Source organism: Muntiacus reevesi, chromosome 8 (genome assembly GCF_963930625.1).
Source record: "Muntiacus reevesi chromosome 8, mMunRee1.1, whole genome shotgun sequence".
Classification (NCBI taxonomy): Eukaryota; Metazoa; Chordata; class Mammalia; order Artiodactyla; family Cervidae; genus Muntiacus; species Muntiacus reevesi.
In genome coordinates this window covers 45,576,030-45,600,214 of record NC_089256.1, presented here as the reverse complement: position 1 = coordinate 45,600,214, position 24,185 = coordinate 45,576,030, and the positions used below count along the sequence as shown (strand labels likewise).

General features: G+C 36.4%; 1 protein-coding gene across 1 annotated transcript in view; it reads left to right on the top strand.

Annotated features, from left to right (window-relative positions):
- Positions 1-23,770, top strand: part of KPNA1 (karyopherin subunit alpha 1) — a 68,578-nt gene extending 44,808 nt beyond the window's left edge. The window contains exons 6-14 of the mRNA XM_065942211.1: positions 2,607-2,738; positions 3,730-3,818; positions 4,165-4,264; positions 4,811-4,974; positions 6,431-6,509; positions 11,355-11,480; positions 12,975-13,102; positions 18,854-19,032; positions 20,431-23,770. Coding sequence (XP_065798283.1) covers positions 2,607-2,738; positions 3,730-3,818; positions 4,165-4,264; positions 4,811-4,974; positions 6,431-6,509; positions 11,355-11,480; positions 12,975-13,102; positions 18,854-19,032; positions 20,431-20,618 — 1,185 coding nt within the window. The 3' untranslated portion in view covers positions 20,619-23,770. The remainder of the gene's footprint in view (positions 1-2,606; positions 2,739-3,729; positions 3,819-4,164; positions 4,265-4,810; positions 4,975-6,430; positions 6,510-11,354; positions 11,481-12,974; positions 13,103-18,853; positions 19,033-20,430) is intronic.
- The last annotated feature ends 415 nt before the right edge of the window (positions 23,771-24,185 follow it).

Below are 24,185 nucleotides of genomic sequence, written 5' to 3'. Positions count from 1 at the left end.
ACTTATCAGTTCAGTTCAGTCGCTCAGTCATGTCCGACTCTTTGTGACCCCATGAACTGCAGCATGCCAGGCCTCCCTGTCCATCACCAACTCCTGGAGTCCACCCAAACCCATGTCTGTTGTGTTGGTGATGCCATCCTATCATCTCATCCTCTGTTGTCTCCTTCTCCTCCTGCCCTCAATCTTTCCCAGCATCAGGGTCTTTTCAAATGAGTCAGCTCTTCACATCAGGTGGCTGAAGTATTGGAGTTTCAGCTTCAACATCAGTCCTTCCAATGAACACCCAGGACTGATCTACTTTAGGATGGACTGGTTGGATCTCCTTGCAGTCCAAGGGACTCTCAAACACAGCTCAAAAGCATCAATTCTTCGGCACTCAGCTTTCTTTACAGTCCAACTCTCACATCCATACATGACCACTGGAAAAACCATAGCCTTGATTAGATGGATCTTTGTTGACAAAGTAATGTCTCTGCTTTTTAATATGCTGTCTAGGTTGGTCATAACTTTCCTTCCAAGGAGTAAGCGTCTTTTAATTTCATGACTGCAGTCACCATCTGCAGTGATTTTGGAGCCCCAAAAAATAAAGTCAGCCATTTGTTTCCCCATCTGTTTGCCATGAAGTGATGGGACCGGATGCCATGGTCTTAGTTTTCTGAATGTTGAGCTTTAAGCCAACTTATTCACTCTCCTCTTTCACTTTCATCAAGAGGCTCTTTTGTTCTTCCCTTTCTGCCATAAGGGTGGTGTCATCTGCATATCTGAGGTTATTGATATTTTTCCTGGCAATCTTGATTCCAGCTTGTGCTTCTTCCAGCCCAGCGTTTCTCATGATGTACCCTGCATATAAGTTAAATAAGCAGGGTGACAATATACAGCCTTGACGTACTCCTTTTCCTATTTGGAACCAGTCCATGTCCAGTTCTAACTGTTGCTTCCTGATCTGCATACAGGTTTCTCAAGAGGCAGGTCAGGTGGTCTGGGGGTGGTCTGGTATGCCCGTCTCTTTCAGAATTTTCCACAGTTTGTTGTGATCCACAGTCTTTGGATCCTCAAAGGCTTTGGCATAGTCAATACAGCAGAAATAGATGTTTTTCTGGAACTCTCTTGTTTTTCGATGATCCAGCAGATGTTGGCAGTTTGATCTCTTGTTCCTCTGCCTTTTCTAAAACCAGCTTGAACATCACAGATCACGTATTGCTGAAGCCTGGCTTAGAGAATTTTGAGCATTACTTTACTAACATGTGAGATTATAATAAAGAGTTATCATGCAAAATAAAGTCCCTTTAACTGTGGTGCTCCTAGTCTGGCCTCCCTGCTGCTGTAATATCAGTGTCCTAACTGTCTATCAGAGCACTTTATTTCACTTCTGTATTTCACACTTAAAGGTTTCTTTGAATATCCCCTTCTTTAAGTGTCTTCTTCTATGAATTTACTGTCATTCATTCATGTTTCTTTGGACTGTGCTAAGCATTGCTTTCCCATTTCTTTCATTTCCCCATACCCCAAGTGATTGATTTATTTTTCCATATGACAGCTACCTTTCAGTAGACCCAAAAGCTTAAGAGTCACAGCTCCATTTTTTGATGATTTTTTTATTGAGATTCTCTTTCAAGTGGCATGTCTCTGAAGTTTTTTGCCCCTACATATATGCTTCATTAAAGAATATTAAATAGGAGACAGAACAGGAGAAGGAAATAAAGCTGAAGTTTAATTAAGAACTCTAAGTAGGAGTTCATTCTTGGATTTCATTTTATTGGGCTAAAGAGTCAAGGTACCATAGAGATGTGTACAATTAATAATGTGATGTATTTTTTGTTGGCCATAATTTCCTTCATACCTTCTGTTTACCAGTTTATTAACCTTTAGGAATGCTTTTTTAAAAAAGTCGCACCTCTGTGCCTTGGTTTGAAGGCTGCTCATTTATTGGAATCTCGAGCTGCCATTTCTGTTTGTTGTATGCCTGTTAACTCCTTTTGGTCTACTTAATCATTTAAATTGTCCTCTGCCTTTTTCACCCTGCCCTTATTTTATACATTTTACACTAGTATTCTTTCCCCATTTCACTTTTCCCATTTTATAGAAACTATTCAGTTTTGTTTTTTATTAGATAATAAACATGGTTTAAGGCCAAAAGGTACATAAAGGTTTTACTCTAATAAGTGTTTGTCCTTCTTGTACTTGTTTGCCATTCACCCAGACCGCTCCATGTAAGTAGCAAGTATTTACAGTTTATTGTGATTCCTTCAAGAGATATCTTGTGCAATAAGTAAATTAATGCATATGTTCTTTCTTAACCCTTTTGAAAAATACAGTACTGTACCAAACAGTCCCTCATTCTTCTTATGGTCTCATGTCAGCTATACCTTGATCTGAAATTTTAGACACCTGATCAATATTCCTGATGAAGGTTATTTCTTTGGGAAGTCTTCTATTAAATTAGTATAATATTTACCTGATAGATTATGTTCAAATAATGATCTCAGATTCTTTCTTCATGCATAGAAAACAGGTTTTTTTTTTTCTTTTTAAAGAAAACCTTGTTGTTGTAAGTAAACAACCTATTAAATTCTACTAAGATAATGAAATTATTTTTATCTTTATAGTTTGAATCAGCTTGGGTACTGACAAATATTGCTTCAGGAAATTCTCTTCAGACCCGGATTGTGATTCAGGCAGGAGCTGTGCCTATCTTCATAGAATTGCTCAGCTCAGAGTTTGAAGATGTCCAGGAACAGGTAAAAGATGAAACAAGTAAAAAGAAGCAGGTTAAAGAATATAGTTTTTCCCTGAGTCTTATATTTGAGAGCCTTAGTTTTACCACTTGGATATGACAGTTCATGGTTCTCACATGGAGTGTTCCAGAAATCTAAACTTAACCTAAATAGGAAGTTTCATAGTGAATATAGGCAGAATTTCTCCTAGAAACATAGAACTGTTTTTCCCTCCAGCCCTGAAGTTCCTCAAGTCTTACACATGCACGTTGTAGACATGTGAGCAGTTTGTTTTTGGTGATGCTCTGGTGTTGATTGAAGTAGCAAGTCTTTGTCACTTTTGTGCAGAAAATCACTTAGAGAAAATGCGTTTTTAATTATCACAAACTTTGTCAAACTCATAAATACAAATTAAATGAGTACAATTTTATTGTACAACTTTATTAAGGTGTAATCAACCGACAGTAAACTGCATATGGTTAAAGTGTATAATTTGTAAGTTCTAACATATGTGTGTACCCATGAAAGATTAGTTGATTGCTAGTATATCCACCTCCCAAAATTGAGTCAAGTTTTCTGCATTTTTATTGCTCTTAATTTCTTGGCTCACTGTTTTCTTTTGTAAGCAAGCTTAAAATACATTTTAAATCAGCTGAGTAAACCATTTGGATCTCTGCTATGTTCCAAGGGCTGCATGGAATGTTACTTAAGGATAGGACCCCCTAAGGTAAAGAATATATATAAGAACTGGTACCTCTTTTTAATGACTTCACTACCATGAGTATATTCACATGTATATTTTTAATATTACTGATCTTCTACCAGTCCCATAACAGTTTCATTTGACTCCCTGATGAGTGAGCTTAGTGGTGTTAATAGTTAATGTCCATGTACAATATGTTGATTAGCTACTGTATTATTTTGTAAAGAGTTTTTATAGTATGTTGGCATTTTTTTGAAAGAAATATGAGAACATATTTCTGCAGCCTGTCATTAATGAATAATTCTTTCACAGGCAGTCTGGGCTCTTGGCAACATTGCTGGAGATAGTACCATGTGCAGGGACTATGTCTTAGACTGCAATATTCTTCCCCCTCTTCTGCAGTAAGTTTCTTTCTTTTTTGTGAGTACTGAAAATATGGGAAATTCCTCAGAAACGAGTGCATCTTTGGAAATCATTTTGGATTTCCTAGTGTTGCTTTTCATTACAAATATTTTCTTACTAACTTGTTCAGCTCATTTCTTTGGGCACTCTCTGTTATGCAGGTGTGTAAAAAGAAGTGCCAAAAATCTGAACTCTTTGTGTTAGAATTAAACTTTATTGTTCTGGAGAAGAGCTATTTGAAGACATTTGTCTATCAATAGCATTAAGTGGTTAAATATTTATCATATGCTTTCAGAGAATTGATGCCCATTATATCATTTACCAGTTGCATCATTATGCTTATAGGTTATTTTCAAAGCAGAACCGCCTGACTATGACCCGGAATGCAGTATGGGCTTTGTCTAATCTTTGTAGAGGGAAAAGTCCACCTCCAGAATTTGCAAAGGTAAGGATTATGTGGGAAATTGGCAGAAAAAGTACAGTTAAAAGAGTGTAGCAACTAGTGTTAATGTGAATAGAAAGAGAATGATTTTTGATAAACTAAAATGTTAGAATTTTGTTTCTAGAAAACTAGGTCTTTGTTTTTGTTTGAATTTGGAATAAATCTCACTGCCTGTAGAAAGCTCTGAACTAACCTTAAAATGTGGCATTTTTGTTCATAACAAAGTATCTGAAATGTAGAATTTCCTAGCTTTAGCACTTGGGAAAATTGCTTTATCTGTGATCCACAGAGAGTGTTTTGACAAGGAATCCCACCCTGAAAATTGGTATATATTAAACTTCGCTCTTTGAAATTGTTTTCCTTGGGCTCTGACTATTGTCAAAGTAAACTGCAAGGTGGAAATGTCATTTGGCCACTTATTACTCCATCTCTAGAAGTATTAATCACCCCAGAAGTCACCAGGTGTGTGCCTGGTTGCTTTCTGGATCCCCACTCCTCACTTGCTTTTATTTTATTGAATTTCATAATCATGTCACCTTTCCTTTACAGGTTTCCCCTTGTCTGAATGTGCTTTCCTGGTTGCTGTTTGTCAGTGACACTGATGTACTGGCTGATGCCTGCTGGGCCCTCTCATATCTGTCAGATGGACCCAATGATAAAATTCAGGCAGTCATTGATGCAGGAGTATGTAGGAGACTTGTGGAGCTGTTGATGTAAGATATCTTTAAGAAAGTCTGTGTGTTCTTTTGTCTCTCATACTAGTTTTCTAGTTGCTGATACTCAAATATTAATGTATTATACTGATTCATTGTGCTTTGGGCTACTGTCCTTTGTTACTTTTTATATTCACATTAAATCTGTTTGCTTTTTGTTTTGAGGGTTATAAAGAGTCTCTTATTCTTCCTCTGTGAGCAGCCCTTCAGCAAAAACATTTGGAAAACTCTGAACTATTTAGTTCTAGCTCATACTTAATATTCTGAGACAAACCACTGGATAGCAAACTTATCTTTTGTCTCATGTAGTCTAGGCTCAGTTAGTCTAAGCTCTTTAAAGCTTATAGACTGGTGTCAGACTTTGAATTTCATTTGCTATATATCTTTGGATCCCTTTCATTTATGAAGTGGAAGATTTACTGATGGCATAACTAATTTGAGACTGTATTAATCAAATTTTCAGAAAATACTATTGAAGAAAAAATTAGAGTGATAACATAATGGGGAAATAGTATAACTACAAGCCATGTGAAATTTATTGGAGTAAGTATAAAGTAGATGAAAGGAAACATTGTTCCAAATATGACACATGGAATGGGTTAGATAATATAATATATAGAGTATAAAACTCTGTGATGGTAGCTGGCCACAGACTGGGTACAGATCAGTAGCATAATGCTTTTGTGAATTAAAAGCAATGTGATGCTGGAGGAGTCAGAAGTACAGCATTCAGAATCTTGGAAGTAATCTTTTGTACTCTTTAATGACTTTTACTATATATTTTAACATTTCTTTTTGGTCATCAGATCTTAAATGTGAAGAAACTGGCATAGTTTTGAGAAGAGTGATCAATCTCATTAAACAGGAGAGAAAATAAGATATTTAAGGAAAGTTAAAGGATATTAACTTACTTAGCGTGAAGTCAAAACTTAATATCTGTCTTCAGATATGTAGAAGATTTTAGAGGGGGTTTTCAGACCATTAAGTTAGCTGAAGTTTAGTAGAAGGAGTTTAGTATTTGAAGTATGGAACCTGACTCATTTTCAAGGTAGTTAGCTGTTGACATGTTTTTATTTCTGTGAAAACGAAATGATTTGTAAAACTTTAAAAGTGCTATGTAAATGTTACTGTTGCTCTCTATTATCTCAGCAACCATGGAAACCAAGTAAAGAATAAATGAAACCTGTTTTAAAGAATGAGAGGAAAAACTTGGACTCTAGGTGATGAAATACTTGGGAAAGGTTTTTAGAACAGATTTGTAGCTTTTATCCAAAAATATTAAATGGAAAAACAGTCCTTCTTGGTTATACCAAAAACATTTCCTCATCCTGGTAGGGTTCCTTGTACCTTTCTGGTCCAAGATACTATCACTTATCTTTTGGGTTTTGGCTCTAAGGAGAGGAGATTACAGATGTTACTGTTGGATATAATACATCTTTTCTTTTTATGGTTGCAGGCATAATGATTATAAAGTGGTTTCTCCTGCTTTGCGGGCTGTTGGAAACATTGTCACAGGAGATGATATTCAGACACAGGTATGAATAAATGGTAACTTTTTTTTCCTTCCAAAATAGCACATTGACACCCCCACAGCCCCACCACCAGTATGTTTCCATTATAGTATTTAACTCCATATTATTGGGGAGAATTGATACTTTGTTTCATTGATGTTTGTTAAATGTTAGCTTTGGTAGCTACTTTCAATACCTTCACTCTCTGTATCTCTGTCTTGATCTACTGCTTGGGTTCCTGAGGAGCCTGGTGGGTTCCTTGGGATCACAAAGAATCTGATACAACTGAGCTGCTGGCCCCCCCCCCCCCCCCCCCCACACACACAGACACACACACACACACACTAGTGCAACTTATCCTTTTGGTTAGATTTATTTCTCACTGCATCTACTTGAAGGGATTCCTGTGAGCATCAGAAGTTTCCAGTAGCATCCTTTCTGTCAGCTTCATGTCATCTTCCCTGGTAGCTTCCTCCATTTTGTACATGGTAAGTTTCCTGAATGAGGAGGATCTGCACTCCTAGTTCTTAATGTTATCCTCTATTCCATTCAACTTTTATATCAAGATACATCACTCACGGTGGATTCTTCCAGCTGTTTTTATTCTTGATCCCTCAGATGCCTTGGCATCATCTTTAAAATTATCTTCCTAGGCTTCTGTGTTGTTGAAGTATTTTGGGTCTCCTGCCTCACTGACCATTTATTTTTCTTTAGCAAGCTCCTTTACCTGTTCATTTCTCTTTATGGGATTATCCTCTGTAGGGGACTAGGTTTCAACTTTAGCTCTTTCTTAACCAGCTCTGACTTTCAGCAAGACATTTAATGTCTTCATTTTTCTCTTCTCTAAAATTAAGGAAACTTTGTTCTCAGATGTCTTGCAGCTCTTAATATTTACTTTAAAATTATTCTGTCCATAGAGAAACTGTTGTTTTTCCTGGTATATCTGGCCCTTTGCTTATTTACATTCCTGTCTTGGTGAATGACCCCAGCGGTTGCCCAAGACAAAAACCTAGTTAGTTTGTTAGTTTGATTACTGCCTTTCTTCTATCTTTCTTATCAGTCACTAATGATGGTCATCTCTGCTTATTCCTTGCAGTGCTTAGTTCACACATTTTGTACTGTACTGTTCCCGTGTCACCGGAAGGATGCTTGTAACGTGCAAATTTGATCATGTCATTCTCTTAAAATGTTTTTATAGCCCCCAATTGTTGTTGGATAGTATTCTAAGATCCTTTAAAGTCTGGCACCTGTATAATGAAATGCTGTGCAACAGAATGAAGAACCTGTTAAGCATGTTTTAATATACAGAATGTTTTTCAGGTTCTGTTGTTTAAAAAGGAAAACAAAGCACAGATTATTGTGTAGCATACATTACTCTTTGTGTAAGAGTGGCGGAGAGGAGAGGAGAAAGAAACAATATGTGTGTTTGTAATTGCATAAAATTTCTCAGGAAGCACACACAGGAAGCTAATAACGTTGGTTGTTTCTGTGGGTAGCTGGGGTATAGGAATGGAAAGGAAACTTAAAACTTATATAGTCCTTAGAGACTCAAAAAATATTTACCTAATAAATGAAGTTCTGAATCTATATATAGTTCTGATCTCTCTCAAGTTCCAATAACATGTCTCTAGTACCTGTCTCACTTTATCTTCTCCCCCACAAAGTGAGTTCCAAGTTTTGATTTTTCCCCACTTCAATTAATGGTACGATTTATTCACCCACTCTTGAAACTTGGCAGTCATGTTAGGTATCTCTCTCTCTCATACTTTTTTTTGATAGCAAGTCAGCAGGTCTTATGGATTCTTACTGTTTTTATTGAATTTTGGCTGTGCTGGACCTTGTTGCTTTGTGTGGTCTTTCCCTAGTTGCAGCACATAGGGTCTGCTCTTCATTGTGGTGTGAAGGCTTCTCATTGCAGTGGTTTCTCTTGTGTGGAGCACGGGCTCTAAGTGTGCAGGATTCAGTAGTTGTGACATACAGGCTCAGTAGCTTGCGGCTCATGGGCCCTAGAACATGCAGGCTTCAGTGGTTGCAGCATGCAGACCCTAGAGCCTGGGCTCAGTAGTTGTGCACAGCCTTTGTGGCATGTGGAATCTTCCCAACCAGGAATCAAACTCATATCCTCTGCATTATTGGCAGGCGGTATCTTACCCACTGCGCCACCAGGCAAGTCCCTTTATTGTTTCTAGGTCCACACCTGATTACCTTAGTTTGGGCCCTGTTTTCTCACGTACAGAGGTTGGTGCTGTACCTACCTTATTTATCCTCCTGCTCTCCCAGGCATTTACCCCTCTCGGTGTATTCTTCCTAATAATAAGTGCTTAATCTTCTCTAAAATAACTGTTCACATTATTTTCCTTCTAGAAACATTGAGCTTTAGTGCCTATGAGATAAAGAATCTTGAAAGACTTAGGAATTTGTACTGCAGTATTTTAGTTTCATTCTTCTTTCTAGCCTCCTGTTAATTTTGGGGGTACAGAACCTTTCCTTAATAGTTTCACTGATGTTTTCTTAATTCAGTACTTTGTGATAGTTTATCAGCATTTTTTATTTTCTAATCCTTCCATATGCTTTGTCCTCCCTCTTCTTTGCTTATAAAATCCTATCTGAGTTTCAGAGTGTTTCCTCCCACCCTGTCCCATGAAGTCTTTTTTTTTTTTCTTATTACTCTTTCTCAAGTAATTCTTTAACTTCTGACATGCTTATTTTCCATACCACGTCTTCAGCATTTAACAAATTGCTTTGTGACTTTTTTATACTGTTATTTGGAATGACTGTACTTGTTAAACTACAAGTTTTGTTACTTTCTGAATTAATAGGCAAAACTGGCTTCATTTTAATTTTCATTTCTTTGTGAGGTAATTTGCTATTAAAATTGTAGTTTCTCTTATCAGTTTACATACTAAAGACAGCAGCCTTTTCTGTTGCAAATGCTTTTACACATTGCTGTGCATTTTAATTTTCATGAATTTCTTGACATACAAAAATTTCTGTTTGGTAAAATTTTAACTTTTCCCCTATAATTTCTTTTACTCTTTTTAATGCTTGGAAAGTCCTTCACTGTCCTCCAAACTAGCTGTTAACTGGCTAGTTTATATTAATATTTTCTTCTGCTTTATGGTTTCTTTTTTATATTTACTCTTTAAATAGATTGCAAATTTATTTTAGTAACTGTTTGGGGTTAAGAATTGATTTAACAATTTTTTTCAACTAGTTACCCCTTATTCTAGTTGTCCTTGTTGCTCAGTCTGTCACTTAAGTCCTGTCCAACTCTTTGCAACCCCATGAATTGCAGCACACCAGGCTTTCTGTGCTTTACTATCTCCCTGAGTTTGCTCAAACTCATGTCTATTGAGTCAGTATTGCCATCCAACCATCTCATCCTCTTTTACCCTCTTCTCCTCTTGCCCTCAATCTTTCCCAGCATCAGAGTCTTTTCCAGTGAGTTAGCTCTTCGCATCACGTGGCCAACGTATTGGAGCTTCACCTTCAGCATCAGACTTTCCAGTGAATATTCAGGACTGATTTCCTTTAGGATTGACTGGTTTGATCTTTTTGCAGTCCAAGGGACTCTCAAGTCTTCTCCAGTTTCAAAGTGTCAGTTCTTTGGCGCTTAGCCTTCTTTATGGTCCAACTCTCACATCCATTCATAACTACTGGAAAAACTATGGTTTTGACTATCTGGACCTTTGTCAGCAAAGTGATATCTCTGGTTTTAAATATGTTGTCTAGGTTTGTCATAGCTGTTCTTCCAAGGAGTAAGTGTCTTTTAATTTTGTGACTGCAGTCACCGTCCACATTGATTTTGAAACCCAAGAAAATGAAATCTGACAGTTTCCACATTATCCCCATCTATTTACCATGAAGTAATAGGACCAGATGTCATAATCTTATTTTTTTTAATGTTGAATTTGAAGCCTGTTTTTTCACTCTTCTCTTTGATCTTTATCAAGAGGTTCTTTAGTTCTTCACTAGAACCATCTATTAAATAAGACTACCAGTCAGTTAATCCTTTCTTGAAGAAAAAAGTATATATACTTAATTCTTTATAAATACTTGCATTTGTTTCTAGACTAGATATGCTGTTCTCTTCTTTAGGGGCTTCCCATGTGGCTCAACTGGTAAAGAATCCATCTACAGTGTGGGAAATGTGGGTTCAATCTCTGGGTTGGGAAGATCCCCTGGAGAAGGGAAAGGCTACCTACTTCAGTATTCTGGCCTAGAGAATTCCATGGAGTGTATAGTCCATGGCGTCGCCAAGAGTTGGACAGGGCTGAGTGACTTTCACTTTTCTCTTCTTTAATGATTGATTCTTGAGCCTGTCACATATTATTTTAACTTTATAACTTTATGATTTTAGTTTCTGGTAGAGTAGATTTCCTTGTTCACTTATATTTTTCTTACTTTCTTTAGCTTTGTAAGCTGTTTGATAGCTGGGGGCATGTATTTTCAATGTTTGTAACCTGTAAAGCACCTGGTATTCTTAACTAAGTATATATTGATTTGTTGACTACCAGGTAGAGAGTCATCAGAAGACTTAAAAATCTGAGACCACTTAACTAATTTCTGGCCACTTACTGGAAAGATATTTTAATACGCTACAGGCATAGTAAAGTGAATAAGGCACATTGTGCTATATATTATGTCTAGCAGTTGTTGAGTATATATAATGAAATTACTTTGATAATCTTAGAAATGAATTCTTTTTAGCAGTGAATACTTTTTCACATGTGTAAAATTAAGTCTAAAATTTCAAGGAGAGATTTTTTTTTTTTTTGCCTGTATTTTCCTAAGATAAAGTGTGTGAGTTAGAGATTTACTTCTGTTTGGATCAGTACAGTAAGTAACCTTTTCAAACTTTTCCTTCAGGTAATTTTGAATTGCTCAGCTCTGCAGAGTTTGTTGCATTTGCTGAGTAGCCCAAAGGAGTCTATCAAAAAGGAGGCATGTTGGACAATATCTAATATCACAGCTGGAAATAGGGCACAGATCCAGGTAATCTCATACCACCCATCTTTATTCTATATTTTTATTATTTAAGGTTTTATTCAGTCAGCATTTAAAGTGTATGTGTGTGTGTGTGTACTTTTTTTTTTCTTTCCATTATTGCCTTGGAGACCACTGATTTTCAATGCCGTCTTATTTAGTCTACTACTTTTTTTTATTGCATTATAGAGGTTAAGTCTTTTTAGACTTATATTTATTTATTTTTTAATATTTATCTTTTAATGGACTCGTGTTAGATTGCTTCAGTTTTTCATGAATCTCTGGGGACCTAGTTTTCCCTAAATGGTTATCTGCCCTTGATTTTTGTTCTTGTTTTAGTGGGAGAGTGACCCAACTGAGAGACCAAGTAGTGGGCCAGATGTTTCAGGATAGACCATGAGAAAGGCTGAAACAACAAAGTAGAACAGATATACTATAGACTTTGAGCTGAGTAGAATTGTAGAGGTCATCTAATCCAACATTCTTGACTAAAGATGAAACTGAGGCTCAGAGAAATAAAATGATTTGCTCACAGATACCTTCAGTAAATGACAGGACCAAGATAAAGCATCTTTCCACGAAACTTTACTGGTTTCCTTCAATGGTATAATGGAAAGAGTTCTTGACCAGGAAACCATTGTTAGTCACCCCCCAGAAGGCTGTCAGGGACTGGGATTTATAGCTATGGCAATTTATAGCATGTTTTCAGCTGTAGTTTATTGTCTGCTACCATCAATTGTGTAGTTTTTTGGTACAGGAAATGATAACCCATTTTAGGTTCTTGAACTGAGGAGAAACATGAAGAAAGCAATTTGAGGAAGACTACTTTAGTATATGAGAGGGACTGAATAAAAGTACTCTGTCTAACTAAAGGCTATTCTGGTAATCTGGGTGGGAGGTTGTGGCTTGGAGTGAGATTGTGGCAGTGCTAAAGGAAAAGATGGACTTAGGATGTTCTGAATTGAGAATGTAAGGAAGAGTTGGTGACTGATTGAATTTAGAATGAATAAATAAATACAAAACAGCCTTTGTGAACTAGAGAGGTTTGAAGAAAGACCTGATAGAGCAGATGATATGTTTAAGGTGGATAGCAGATGTAAAGTAAGCTCTCAGCCACCTTGGACTGGAATTCCAGTGAGAAATGGGGACTGGAGCTGTATAACACACATGTGAGAGTGGATGCTGTGAAAGAAAGGAGAATGGCTGAGGAACAGAGAATTGAACCTTTAAAATTTGTTACTGTGAATGGAATAAGAGAGAACAATAAAAGAAAAGAACCCATGTAGAATAGAAAACAAGGCGATTACAAGGTCACAAACTCTAGGAAGGATGTTAGTGTTACTAAGTGTAGCCAAAAAGTTTGGAATAATGAGAAGTTAACTCTTTCTGGTGGATCTTTAACAGGGGAGGGGCAACGTCAGTAAAGCTAGCTGAAAAGTTATAAGTAGTATCATGGACATTTTTACAACTCCTGTAATTTTGTTTTCTTTAATTTAATTTCAGACTGTGATAGATGCCAACATTTTCCCAGCCCTTATTAGTATATTACAAACTGCTGAGTTTCGGACAAGGAAAGAAGCTGCTTGGGCCATCACAAATGCAACTTCTGGAGGATCAGCTGAACAGATCAAGTAAGTACTAGCCAAGTAGTGCCTTGTAAAGAAAATCATTCTGTTTCCCAGTTAAGAATGCTTAACTCTGGCCTCTTGGAAGATTGTTATTATTTTCATAATTAAACTCGCATATATTTGATTTCTTAATATTTCGCCCATTCTTTATTGCCAAAGATAATTCTGGGACGTGAGAAGGAAGGCGTAGTTGAGGTTTGAGGCCATTGAAATACTTATGGGGTGACTTGAGCCTCCTCTGAAAGCTGTCTGATCAAAAACATTGTGGGTAGTCCAGTAGGTTACTTGTAGAATTCTTAAAGAGTCTAACTTTAATAGCTAACTTGCTATTTCTTGTTTAGATGTCTTAATAATAGAAATGCACAGCCTAGAAAGAGAAGTATGAAAGTGCCAAATTCAGTAGAGGCAAGTCTCCTAAAGTACTATTATTTAGTAAAGGGAGAGATTTGTATTAGATTGAGACTTAAATGGCCCCTAGAGCAGCAATTTACAACCTTAATGGCTAGAGAATGCATAAATATGGATAGGGATCAATTCTTCAAAAGAATATCATATAATCAAATGTTTGATTATGGATATATCCTGCCTTAACGTACTTTGGGGAATTCAAATGAGAAGATGGTCACCAATGAGTGTTAAACCATTCACCTTTTCTACATATGTAACATGGGGGAAAATAGATACTTCTGATATTGTTTCTTTGTGGATTAAAAGTAGGTGCTCAGCTGACTTTTAGTGCTGTGTTTGAAATTTCAACATGAGAAGGTAAAGTAGTCCTAAGATTTCAGAAATTGATCAATTACAGAAAATCAGAGGTATATACCTGAAATAATACAATTTAAATAGATTAACACATGCAGTATCTATTTCAGTAGAGTTCATCGTGGATAGGTTAGTCAAGGAGGACTTCAAGTGGTCTTCAGAACGTATTTATATGAGATTGAGTCTTTTTTAATCTTCAAAATTCTGGTTTGGAGTACTATGATTTTTAAATATGTCACCACCAGATGGCAGTAACATGAAGTAATATAGAAGTTATTAGAACAGTTGATGGGGCTTCCCAGGTGGCGCTGGTGATAAAGAACCTGGCTGCTAGTGCAGGAGATGTAAGAGACTCGGGTTCAACGCTGGGTTGGGAAGATCCCCTGAAGGAGGGCACGGCAACCCACTCCAGTGTTCTTGCCTGGAGAATCCCTTGGACAGAGGAGCCTGGTAGGCTGCAGTCATGGGGTTGCACAGAGTTGGACATGACTGAAGCAACTTAACACGCATGCACACAGAACAGTTGATAGTCAAGTTTTATGTTCAGATTCAGATTTGTAATTATTGTCACTGTATTTTATACCAGTATGTTTTCTTAATTGACATAATGAAACTGTACATGTGTATATTTTAAAGACATTTAAAAAATACCATGGTATCCATCAGGAACTGTTCAGGGTGTTTTGCTCTCTTAGGAATGGAACGGCTCCTATCCCTTTTTAAAGTTCAGCATAGCTATTTGTAATAATGAAGTTAATTATCAATCTCCTAGCCATTTTTTTCTTAATTAAAGAGTTATATCGAAAGATTATTATGAAAATATTACAGTCTAAATTATAGAAAATAAAATAACTTTATTACTGATAAAAGACATCTATGTGGCTTTTGCTTATTCTTGTTGAGAAGACAAGATTTAGATGCAAGAACCAGTTATGAATAACTTGGGAAGTACTCAGAATTTTAGGTTAAATATAATCAAATGCTAATACATACTACAGTTCTTAAAACTGAAGGATAAATAATGTTGCCTGGAATTAAAGTTTCATAAGAGATGAAACTTGCCATTTGAGCAGAGATTTGGCAGTTTTAGAGGAGAGAATATCATGAAGAAATGTGCACAGTAAACGTTATTGGAAAAGGCAAATCAATCTCTCTATGGGCTATTATTTTGCAGGGATGAGGAATTAAATAATTGATAGACTTTGAAAACTGGGATGAAGGCTTTAATCTTGGATATTAGGAAGGCTTTGGAGTGTCTTTAATATTAAGAGTGATATGAAAAAGACAGTGTTGTGAGGAGAGGAAAGAGAGCAGTTAAGATGCCATTGTAGTATTAATAGTTTAGTACGCAGTGATGGTGAAAATTACAGTAATAGCTGTAAGGACTTAGACTTCCTTTCCAATCCAGTGTTTAAGACTTCATGGGGTCACAAGAGTCAGACACGACTTAGCAACTAAACCACTGTAGAAAGACTACCCTCAATTTGGCAGCAAGTGACAACTGTCCTTAAGATTTCTTTTTTTTCCCCTGATAGAAAAAGAAAACACTTGGAAGATGAAAATAATAAATTTTCTATTCAAATGTTAAAGAAAAAAAAAAAAAGACTTCACTGCTTCCACTGCAGGGCATATAGGTTTGATCCCTAGTGGAAACTAAAGATCCCACATGCTGTGTGAGCAAAATATATATATAATAGCTGTAGCAGTGAGGTACGGGTCTAAATATTGGAAAGAGATCTATAGGATTTGGTAACAGATTGAAAAGGAAAGGAAAGAGCTAGACTGAAGGAAAAAGTGACGCTGTTGATAAAAATTAGGACACAGAAGAAGCAAAATCCTGTCTTAAGAGAGATGGTTTAAGACACGGTGAGTTTGTTGCTCATCGGAAATTTTCTTAATGAAAGCCTTTCCTGACACAAAGCCACGTAGCATCAGTGATTGCTTTATCACTGATTGCTTTATCCAAGTGTTTGTTTTTTTTTCTTTTTTTTTTTTCCCATTTATTTTTATTAGTTGGAGGCTAATTACTTCACAACATTGCAGTGGGTTTTGTCATACATTGACATGAATCAGCCATGGAGTTACACGTATTCCCCATCCTGATCCCCCCTCCCACCTCCCTCTCCACCCGATTCCTCTGGGTCTTCTCAGTGCACCAGGCCTGAGCACTTGTCTCATGCATCCCACCTGGGCTGGTGATCTGTTTCCCTATAGATAATATACATGCTGTTCTCTTGAAACATCCCACCCTCGCCTTCTCCCACAGAGTCCAAAAGTCTGTTCTGTACATCTGTGTCTCTTTTTCTGTTTTGCGTATAGGGTTATCATTACCATCTTTCTAAATTCCATATATATGTGTTAGTATGCTGTAATGATCTTTATCTTTCTGGCTTACTTCACTCTGTATAATGGGCTCCAGTTTCATCCATCTCATTAGAACTGATTCAAATGAATTCTTTTTACGGCCGAGTAATATTCCATGGTGTATATGTACCACAGCTTCCTTAAATGTTTGAAATACACCATTCATTGGAGCCAGTTCCAGACTTGAACCATGCTTTTCTCAAAGTGGTATGATTTTCCATCTCCTACCAGCCCAGCTCCCCTGGTCCTCTGTTTTGATGAAGGTTACTTTGTTTGGAGAAACTTGTATCAATAGTGGAACACCACTATGGTAGTCTTTAAGTCTCCAAAGATGAATGATTGCAGCAGAAAATAGCACCTTAAATTCCTCTGATCTTGTAAGGAGGTATAATTTAAATGGCTAGAATTTGGAACCCAGAGCTCATTTAATGAACTGTGCCGGAATACAAGAAATACTAATACCATGTTTGTGCAGATAAAATCTACTCAAATCTTCAAAACTCTGAATTTACTTACTAGAACATTTTTTGGTAGTTTTAAAATAGTTTTAGTCAATATTTATTCATTTAATTATATACAAGTTCTAGAAGCTTTTTATAACTTAAAATTTGTTTTTAATCCTGAATCAAGTTTTCAGTACACTGGTTTTAATAATAAAAGATTTTACAACCAAACAGTATTACAAAAGTAATGAGGTTTTAAAAGAAAATATAAGGATAAGAGGTCACTGAACCAAGATTTCTAGTGGGGAGAGGAGATCACATCAGACATAGACCAGGATCAAGCTTGAGGACAATTTGGAGATTCTGAACAAGTCTCTGAAATATCCAATTGATGTTGCCTGTATAGGCCAGTGGAGTTTTAAGTGCAGACATGTAAGCATCTATTTAATTAACTACTTTTAAAATTTTGGTGACATTTAATGACAGACTTAGTGTGGTTGCCAGATTTCTCTACTTGAGGAAACTGAGACACAGATCAGATAACTTGTCCAAAGTCATCCTGCTTATATGTAGCACAGTGGGATATAATAGTGGTTATCTCTGGATACTTTTTATTTTTCTTTATGTTTTTCTATGATTTTCAAATTTGCAGCAGCTGATATAATCTAAGGAAGCTTTTTTTTTTTTTTTTTTTTAAGAGAAACTGAGAATTTAATATAGATATGTTGAAGGAATGGTTAACAGGTTTTAGTGACTAAAAACTGTGCTGTAAAGGAAAGGGAAATGGTCAGAAATGGCTTTAGGCCTATGTAGTCTGTATTTGAGTGACCTAGCCTGTCGAAGGACATATCATCTAAATTATCAGTAAATATTTAAATAAAATTATGCACAATACTATTAAATTCATTCCATGGTAAATAATAAAGCTAAGTATGATATAAAACTTTAAAAAATTAAGGCTTTTAAAAGAGACAAATTGAGATGATAATAAAAGTTCCTGTATACTTTGTAAATTTCTTCTAGTAAAATCTTACTTTAGTATGGTTACACTTGTTACAGTAGAACCAGTACTGATACATTATTAGCTTAAATTCATATTTTATATTGAGGATTATTATTTGTTGTACAGTTACAGATTTTGATGAATGTTTCCACCATTGTTATATCATTCACTGCTCTAAAAGTCCCCTCTTCTTCACCTGTTCATCACTACACCCTTACCCCCTCCCTCAAATCCCTGGCAACCACTATTCTTTTCTGTTGCCTTTATAAAAGTTTTATACTTTCCAGAATGTTATGTATTTAGAATCATACAGTATGGAGTCTTTCCAGACTAGTTTCTTTCATTTAGCAATATGCATTTAAGGTCCCTTCACATCTTTTCATAGCTTGATAGCTCATTTTATTTTTATCACTGAATCCCTGGTGGCTCAGTGGTAAAGAATCCACCTACCAATGCAGGGTTTGATCCCTAGGTGGGGAAGATTCCCTGGAGAAGGAGGTGGCAACCAACTCCAGTATTCTTGCCTGGGAAATCCCATGGACAGAGGAGCCTGGTGGGCTATAGTCCTTGGAGTTGCAAAAGGGTTGGACACAACTTTGTGATTATACAAGAACAGTATTCCATTGTCTGGATGCACTGTAGTTTATTCATTCACCTGAGTTACGAATAAAACTCCTGTAGATACACTTGTACAGGTTTTTGTGTGGACATAAATTTTCATTGCAATTGGGTAAATGTCTGGGGAGTGTGATTGCTGGGTCATATGAAAAGCTTTCTTAAAAAAAAAAAAAAAAACTGCCAAGGTGTTTTTCACTGTGGTTATCTTATTTTCTATTCCTACCAGCAAAAAATGAGATGTCTCAAGCAAAATAAAAAGGATGTTGTTTCTCCACATCCTTTTCAGCATGTGGTGTTGTCAGTGTTTTGGATTTTATCCATTTTAACAGGTGTGGGGTCATTAGTTTTGATTTGCAGCCTCCCAGTGACACATGCTGGGTGTCTTTTCGTGTTTTATTTGCTGTCAGTGTCTCTTGGACTTTTTTGGACAAGGTGTAGGTTGTATGGTTGAACGAGTGCCTACTTTTATTTCTTCAATGAATTTGAGGATTTCCCTTCCACCAATTTCACTGAAGTTTTATGAAATTAAAAGCTTTGTGTGACTAAATTGTTCTATCAATTTAGGTACCTCGTAGAACTGGGCTGTATCAAGCCACTCTGTGATCTCCTCACAGTCATGGACTCTAAGATTGTACAGGTCGCCCTAAATGGCTTGGAAAATATCCTGAGGCTTGGAGAACAAGAAGCCAAAAGGAATGGCAGTGGCATTAATCCTTACTGTGCTTTGATTGAAGAAGCGTATGGTAAGCGAGATTAATAGATGTCCTGAAATTATTTTTTTCTTTCTTCTCCATGCTTTTTGGCCTGTTCACACCTGTCATTAGCAAACTCATACAAAAAATTTCTCCTATAAATATTTGGCATGCAGGATTGGAAAACAGATGCATTGTAGATGTGAAGAGAAGCAAGTATCCTAAGTTTAGCCCTTTTTACATTGGACTGTTAGGATCTTTTATTCCCTGATGCTGCCCACCATTATGATACTTCTGTATTCTTACTAGTACATCTGAACCTCAAGAGCACCCGTAGCTACTATAGACAACATCCCATTCCACTCCTTTTCTAAGATACTAGAGTTCTGATTTTGTATCGCATTTCCCAATTCCTTTGCTCCTAACTGTAAAGATTTCTAGAGTTTCATTAGAAACAGTAGAGTCACTATGCACTATGCCTTTTGGTTTCCTCATTCTTCCAATCTCAGTTCTAACTGTACTTTTATTCATTGGTTTACCATTGTACTTTATAACTTTTATGTTCCCTAAGTGATTTTCATGTATAGCCACTATTGAAAAGCACTACTCTAAGGTCTGTTTATTCCTAAGATTGAAATTAGGCGTCATAGGGCACAGTCATCTTCAGATTTATCAGATAATGCAGAATTGTTTTCCAAAATGACTTTAACAGTTTACCACTTTTTAAAAGGCTTGATTATAAAAACTATATTCTTGCTTAGTGTAAAAAATTTTGAAATGTATAAAAAGACAAATGTTCCTTTACCTAGATATTTTGCTTGTTAATTTTTGGATATGTGTGTATATATATGTGGTTTTTAATATGTATATGTACTTTTTTTTTTTTCTGAGCACTGTTAACATTTATTTCCAGTATTGCTGTAGCCATTAGATTGCTTATAAGCTGTAGGTAAAAGAAAGCCTAGCTCAGATGTATTAAACTTAGTAAAGTGAGTATGTGTTGGCTAGTTTTTCTGGTTGGACTTCTTCCTTAAACCAGTATAAATTGATTCTGGCTGATTGATTTATGGATGTTACACCTTTGTTGAAATAATATTGGTTAGCTCAGAGCCTGGGTAGATAGAACTAGAGCTAAGAGTAAACTTAGGCCACAGACACAGTCCAATAGGAAAACTTCTGCTACTGGCCTTAGGCATAGGATGATATGACTGTTACAGAAATTTTTTGCTTTTGGGATCTCACTGTTGCTTGTACACATGTTTAAGATGTCAGTTTGCAATACTTCTATTCAGTTGTAACTGGAGGAATATTTTCTGTGTTGTTGCAAAATGCTTATGAGAAGTAAGTAAAGAATCTTCCTTTACATCAGAAAAACAAACATGGCAAAATACAGTTCTATTAAAATTTCTAACAGGTGTATAACAGATTTTTTAAAATTCTTCATTTTAGGCCTGGATAAAATTGAATTCTTACAGAGTCATGAAAACCAAGAGATCTACCAGAAGGCCTTTGATCTTATTGAGCATTACTTTGGGACCGAGGATGAGGACAGCAGCATCGCACCCCAGGTTGACCTCAGCCAGCAGCAGTACATCTTCCAGCAGTGTGAGGCACCTATGGAAGGTTTCCAGCTTTGAAGCAATCTCTGCTTTCATGTCCCTGTGTCAGACCAGGCTACCCAGTCAAGTCCTCTTGTGGAGCCCACAGTCCTCATGGAGCTAACTTCTCAAATGTTTTCCATAATACTGTTTGCGCTCATTTGCTTGCCTTGCGCACCTGCTCTCTTACACACATCTGGAAAACCTTTGGCTCTCTGTGGTGGAATACCCTTCTAATAAAAGGGTAATAACCAGAACGGCCCACTCTGTTATGGAAAACCCTAGGCTTTCGAGATCCGCACTTACATATTATAGAGTCATGGGAATATACACATGTTAATGTGGCTCCCTTTTTTTTTGTGGGGGAAAAGGAGGACTCCTCATTCCCTTTAATGTGGGAAAAAATACTGACATTAAAAGATGAGACTAAATCTTTACTTTGAATTTCACACAACTACTTGCAACAAGGGAGATGTTTAGACCTGTTGTGTACTTCAGAGTACTTTTCATGAGTTCTTCCACAGTGAACCCTTGGATTAACTGGTGGCTTTTTCTAGCCAAATTTGCATTAATCCTTACTGAGATTGGATGGTTTTCTTTCCTCTATTGACGCTATTCTCCACAGATAGTAAACCATCCGCTCCCTCACCTTCAGCCTTCAGTGAATGTGCTTCTAGTTGTCAGGAATGCTGAAGAATTAACACTTTGACTCTTAAATGTGATAACTGGTTTGAAGATTCCCTTAGAGCAGAAAGGAGAGGGGCACATATTAATTTGTATGGCTATTGCTTCTCTTAGGTCTTAACGTGTCTTAGGGTTTGGAAGTGATACAGTTCTAATACTGGTATGAAGATTTAGAATCCTTAGTGATCAAAACCGTATCCTGTAATTCAATAAAAAAGTTAAAAACAGAAAAGGAAAAAAAAAAACACCTCTGATTTTCCCAAACTTAACCAGTGTGACTAGGGCTGTTTCTGCATTAAAACAAATGTTTCAGGCTTTGTGGTCCTGATCAAGGTCCTCATTAAGTTGGAGTTCACCTTAGGTGCTGTTCCCTTCTGTGACTGGCAAATAATATATGCTTCTAAAGGTTACTTAGGGATTATTTTTTTTCCTTAGTTAGCTGCAGCTGAATTCTAGTGTATTCATGCTGCGCATAAGTAGCATCCTTATTTTCAGTGACCATCTTCTGGACAGACCTGTTTAACCCAAATAAGGGCAGTGATCTTTTTCTTATAACCTCATTGTTCCCTAATCATTTCATCTCCTACTAGTACTGCCCAGTCAAGTCCCTTCCATAAAATAAAAAGTTTCTACCTTCTGGCTCATTTAATGACTACAACCTCTACCTACAAATGGCGCTTCCAGTACTGTCTTCAGTGATCCACATTTGTGCTCGGACTGGAATGAGAAAAATAAGCTTAATTGCCAAGAGAACTGCAACTGAGTTCAATACGATTTCTTGGTGCTAGTTGGCCATCTTGACTCAATGTTGGGACACATTATCAGAGAAGATTTTTTGTTGATGTGCTGTTCAAAATGAATTCTGAAGGAAAAGTTGCTCACTTCTTTTTCAGAGAATATCCTTTTAAACCTCTTTAATCTTGTCCTCTTCTAGAATTCATTATAACCCCAAAGTGTAACTATTTGAAAGTTCCCCTGACAAGCTGTTATATCTCTGGTAAATCCTGCTGAACATTAGGGATATTCAGAGCTTTCATACCTCATCATGTTGTTTAAACCGCCAACTGATGTGATCTGATTTAAACTTTAATAAGAAATCCACTTCATTCAAAATAGAAAGATACAAAGACAAAGAACATTTATCAGCCAAGTGTGTGAAGCATTCTTCGCATCTAGTCTGTAGTTGTGTCTGTGCTCTGGAATGGATACCGTCTGCTGATGTCTGTTATTGATGGAGCAGCCACTGCAAAACTAGTCAACTCTGTCTATAACTGTTACTTTTTCTAGTGCTGCTTTGTGCTGAAAGAACATTTTAGTTTATTGCACTTGACCTGTAAAAGACTTTGATTCTTTGTAATTTTAGGGACAAATTAGGTGGTTAATTTAAAGAAAAACTTTCAATGTTGCCTTTACATCATATTAAAATATAACTTCTTTCAGATGGGTATAAAGCACCGAGTCATAGTAAAACTCTTTGTTTTTAGCTTTGACATTTTTTGTGGCTGAGTTTTTTTAAATTGTAAATTACTGATAACATCATTTCTCTAGGATGTTTTAAATCATGTCCCTTCTATTGGATAATTTAAAAAATGTCAGCTTGTTTTGATAAATCAGTTTGAATGGGAAAAATATAAAACAAAGTTTCCCCAAATTAGCGAGCAAAGCATACACTGGGAATTTTTGTTAGCAATTGCAGGTGTCTCAATGAATGAAGTAAAACAAAATCCATTTAACTAATGTGGTCTATTGTCTGTCTTAAACAAGAGGAATTTATCTTGCTCCTGTCCTAGAATTTCATGAGCCATGAGATAGCTAATTTTTTCTTGCAGTAAATTTTTTAAATATAAAAGTTGGAATTGATTAAAAGTTAAATCCCATCATAACTGTTGGAACTGATAAAGCAGCCTTTTTAGTAACAGAAGGACATTTTAGAAGATAGCTGTTAAAAGTCCTCTTTTTAGTTCTCTACCTGGCAGATTGTGTTAATTTACTTTCACTGAGATGTTATTCATTACAAAAGCATGCTAATTTCAACACAGGAAAACTCTTCTGCAGTTTTATATACTGCTCTGGGGGAAAGTGGCTTGATTTTCCTTTCTCCTTTTTTATTTCCTCCTCTAAACTTTCAGTGTATTCTTTGAAATAAGAGCTTCAGTTGGGGGGTGCGGGGAAGCATTGATAACATTTGGGATGTAAAGACACTTTGTATCTGAAGGATCAGCAGGTAGATATGTGTTAGACTGAAAGACACCTAGAAAGGTAAAGATAGGTATGAAGAATGTGAGATTTAGGAGACACAGTTCTCCATGGAACACTTTATGTTGTCACTAAGTAATTAGAACCCTTTTACACTTCGTCAACTGTACTGTTTTTGAAAATTCTGTTGCCCTAGGATTGTACCTTCCATCTGCCAGATAAAGCTGAATGGACTCTGGGTTGTTTTTCATCGTTATTGTCACAGATACAAACTTTTGACAGTTACCCCATAATAAATCTGAATTATCCCAGATTGTTGCTGATTTTGCATAAGAAAAAATATGTTGTATATTTTATTAAGCAGACTTTGTCAGCTGTCTGTTGTACATGGCCACCCATGGGCAACTAAGAATTTACTTTTCCAGTGCTAAATAAATATTTCAGTTATTTAACCCCCCCCCCCCAATTTGAGGTTCATTATGAAAGTTTTCCTCAGCTTAAAGAATTTTTCATTTTGTGAACATTTTAATATCAAGAGGCAAGTCATTATAGCTGTTTAAGGGCTTGGGACTTTCTGCATATATTGGAAACTGTGATGTCTAAGGGTGATTTTCAGTAAAGAGGGGATCCACTTTTAGGAAGAAGTATTATTTGCTTTTCATGTTTACTATGTTCTACCTCCTACATTCCAAAATTTGCTCAGACAGGTGTACCTATTGTGGAAGT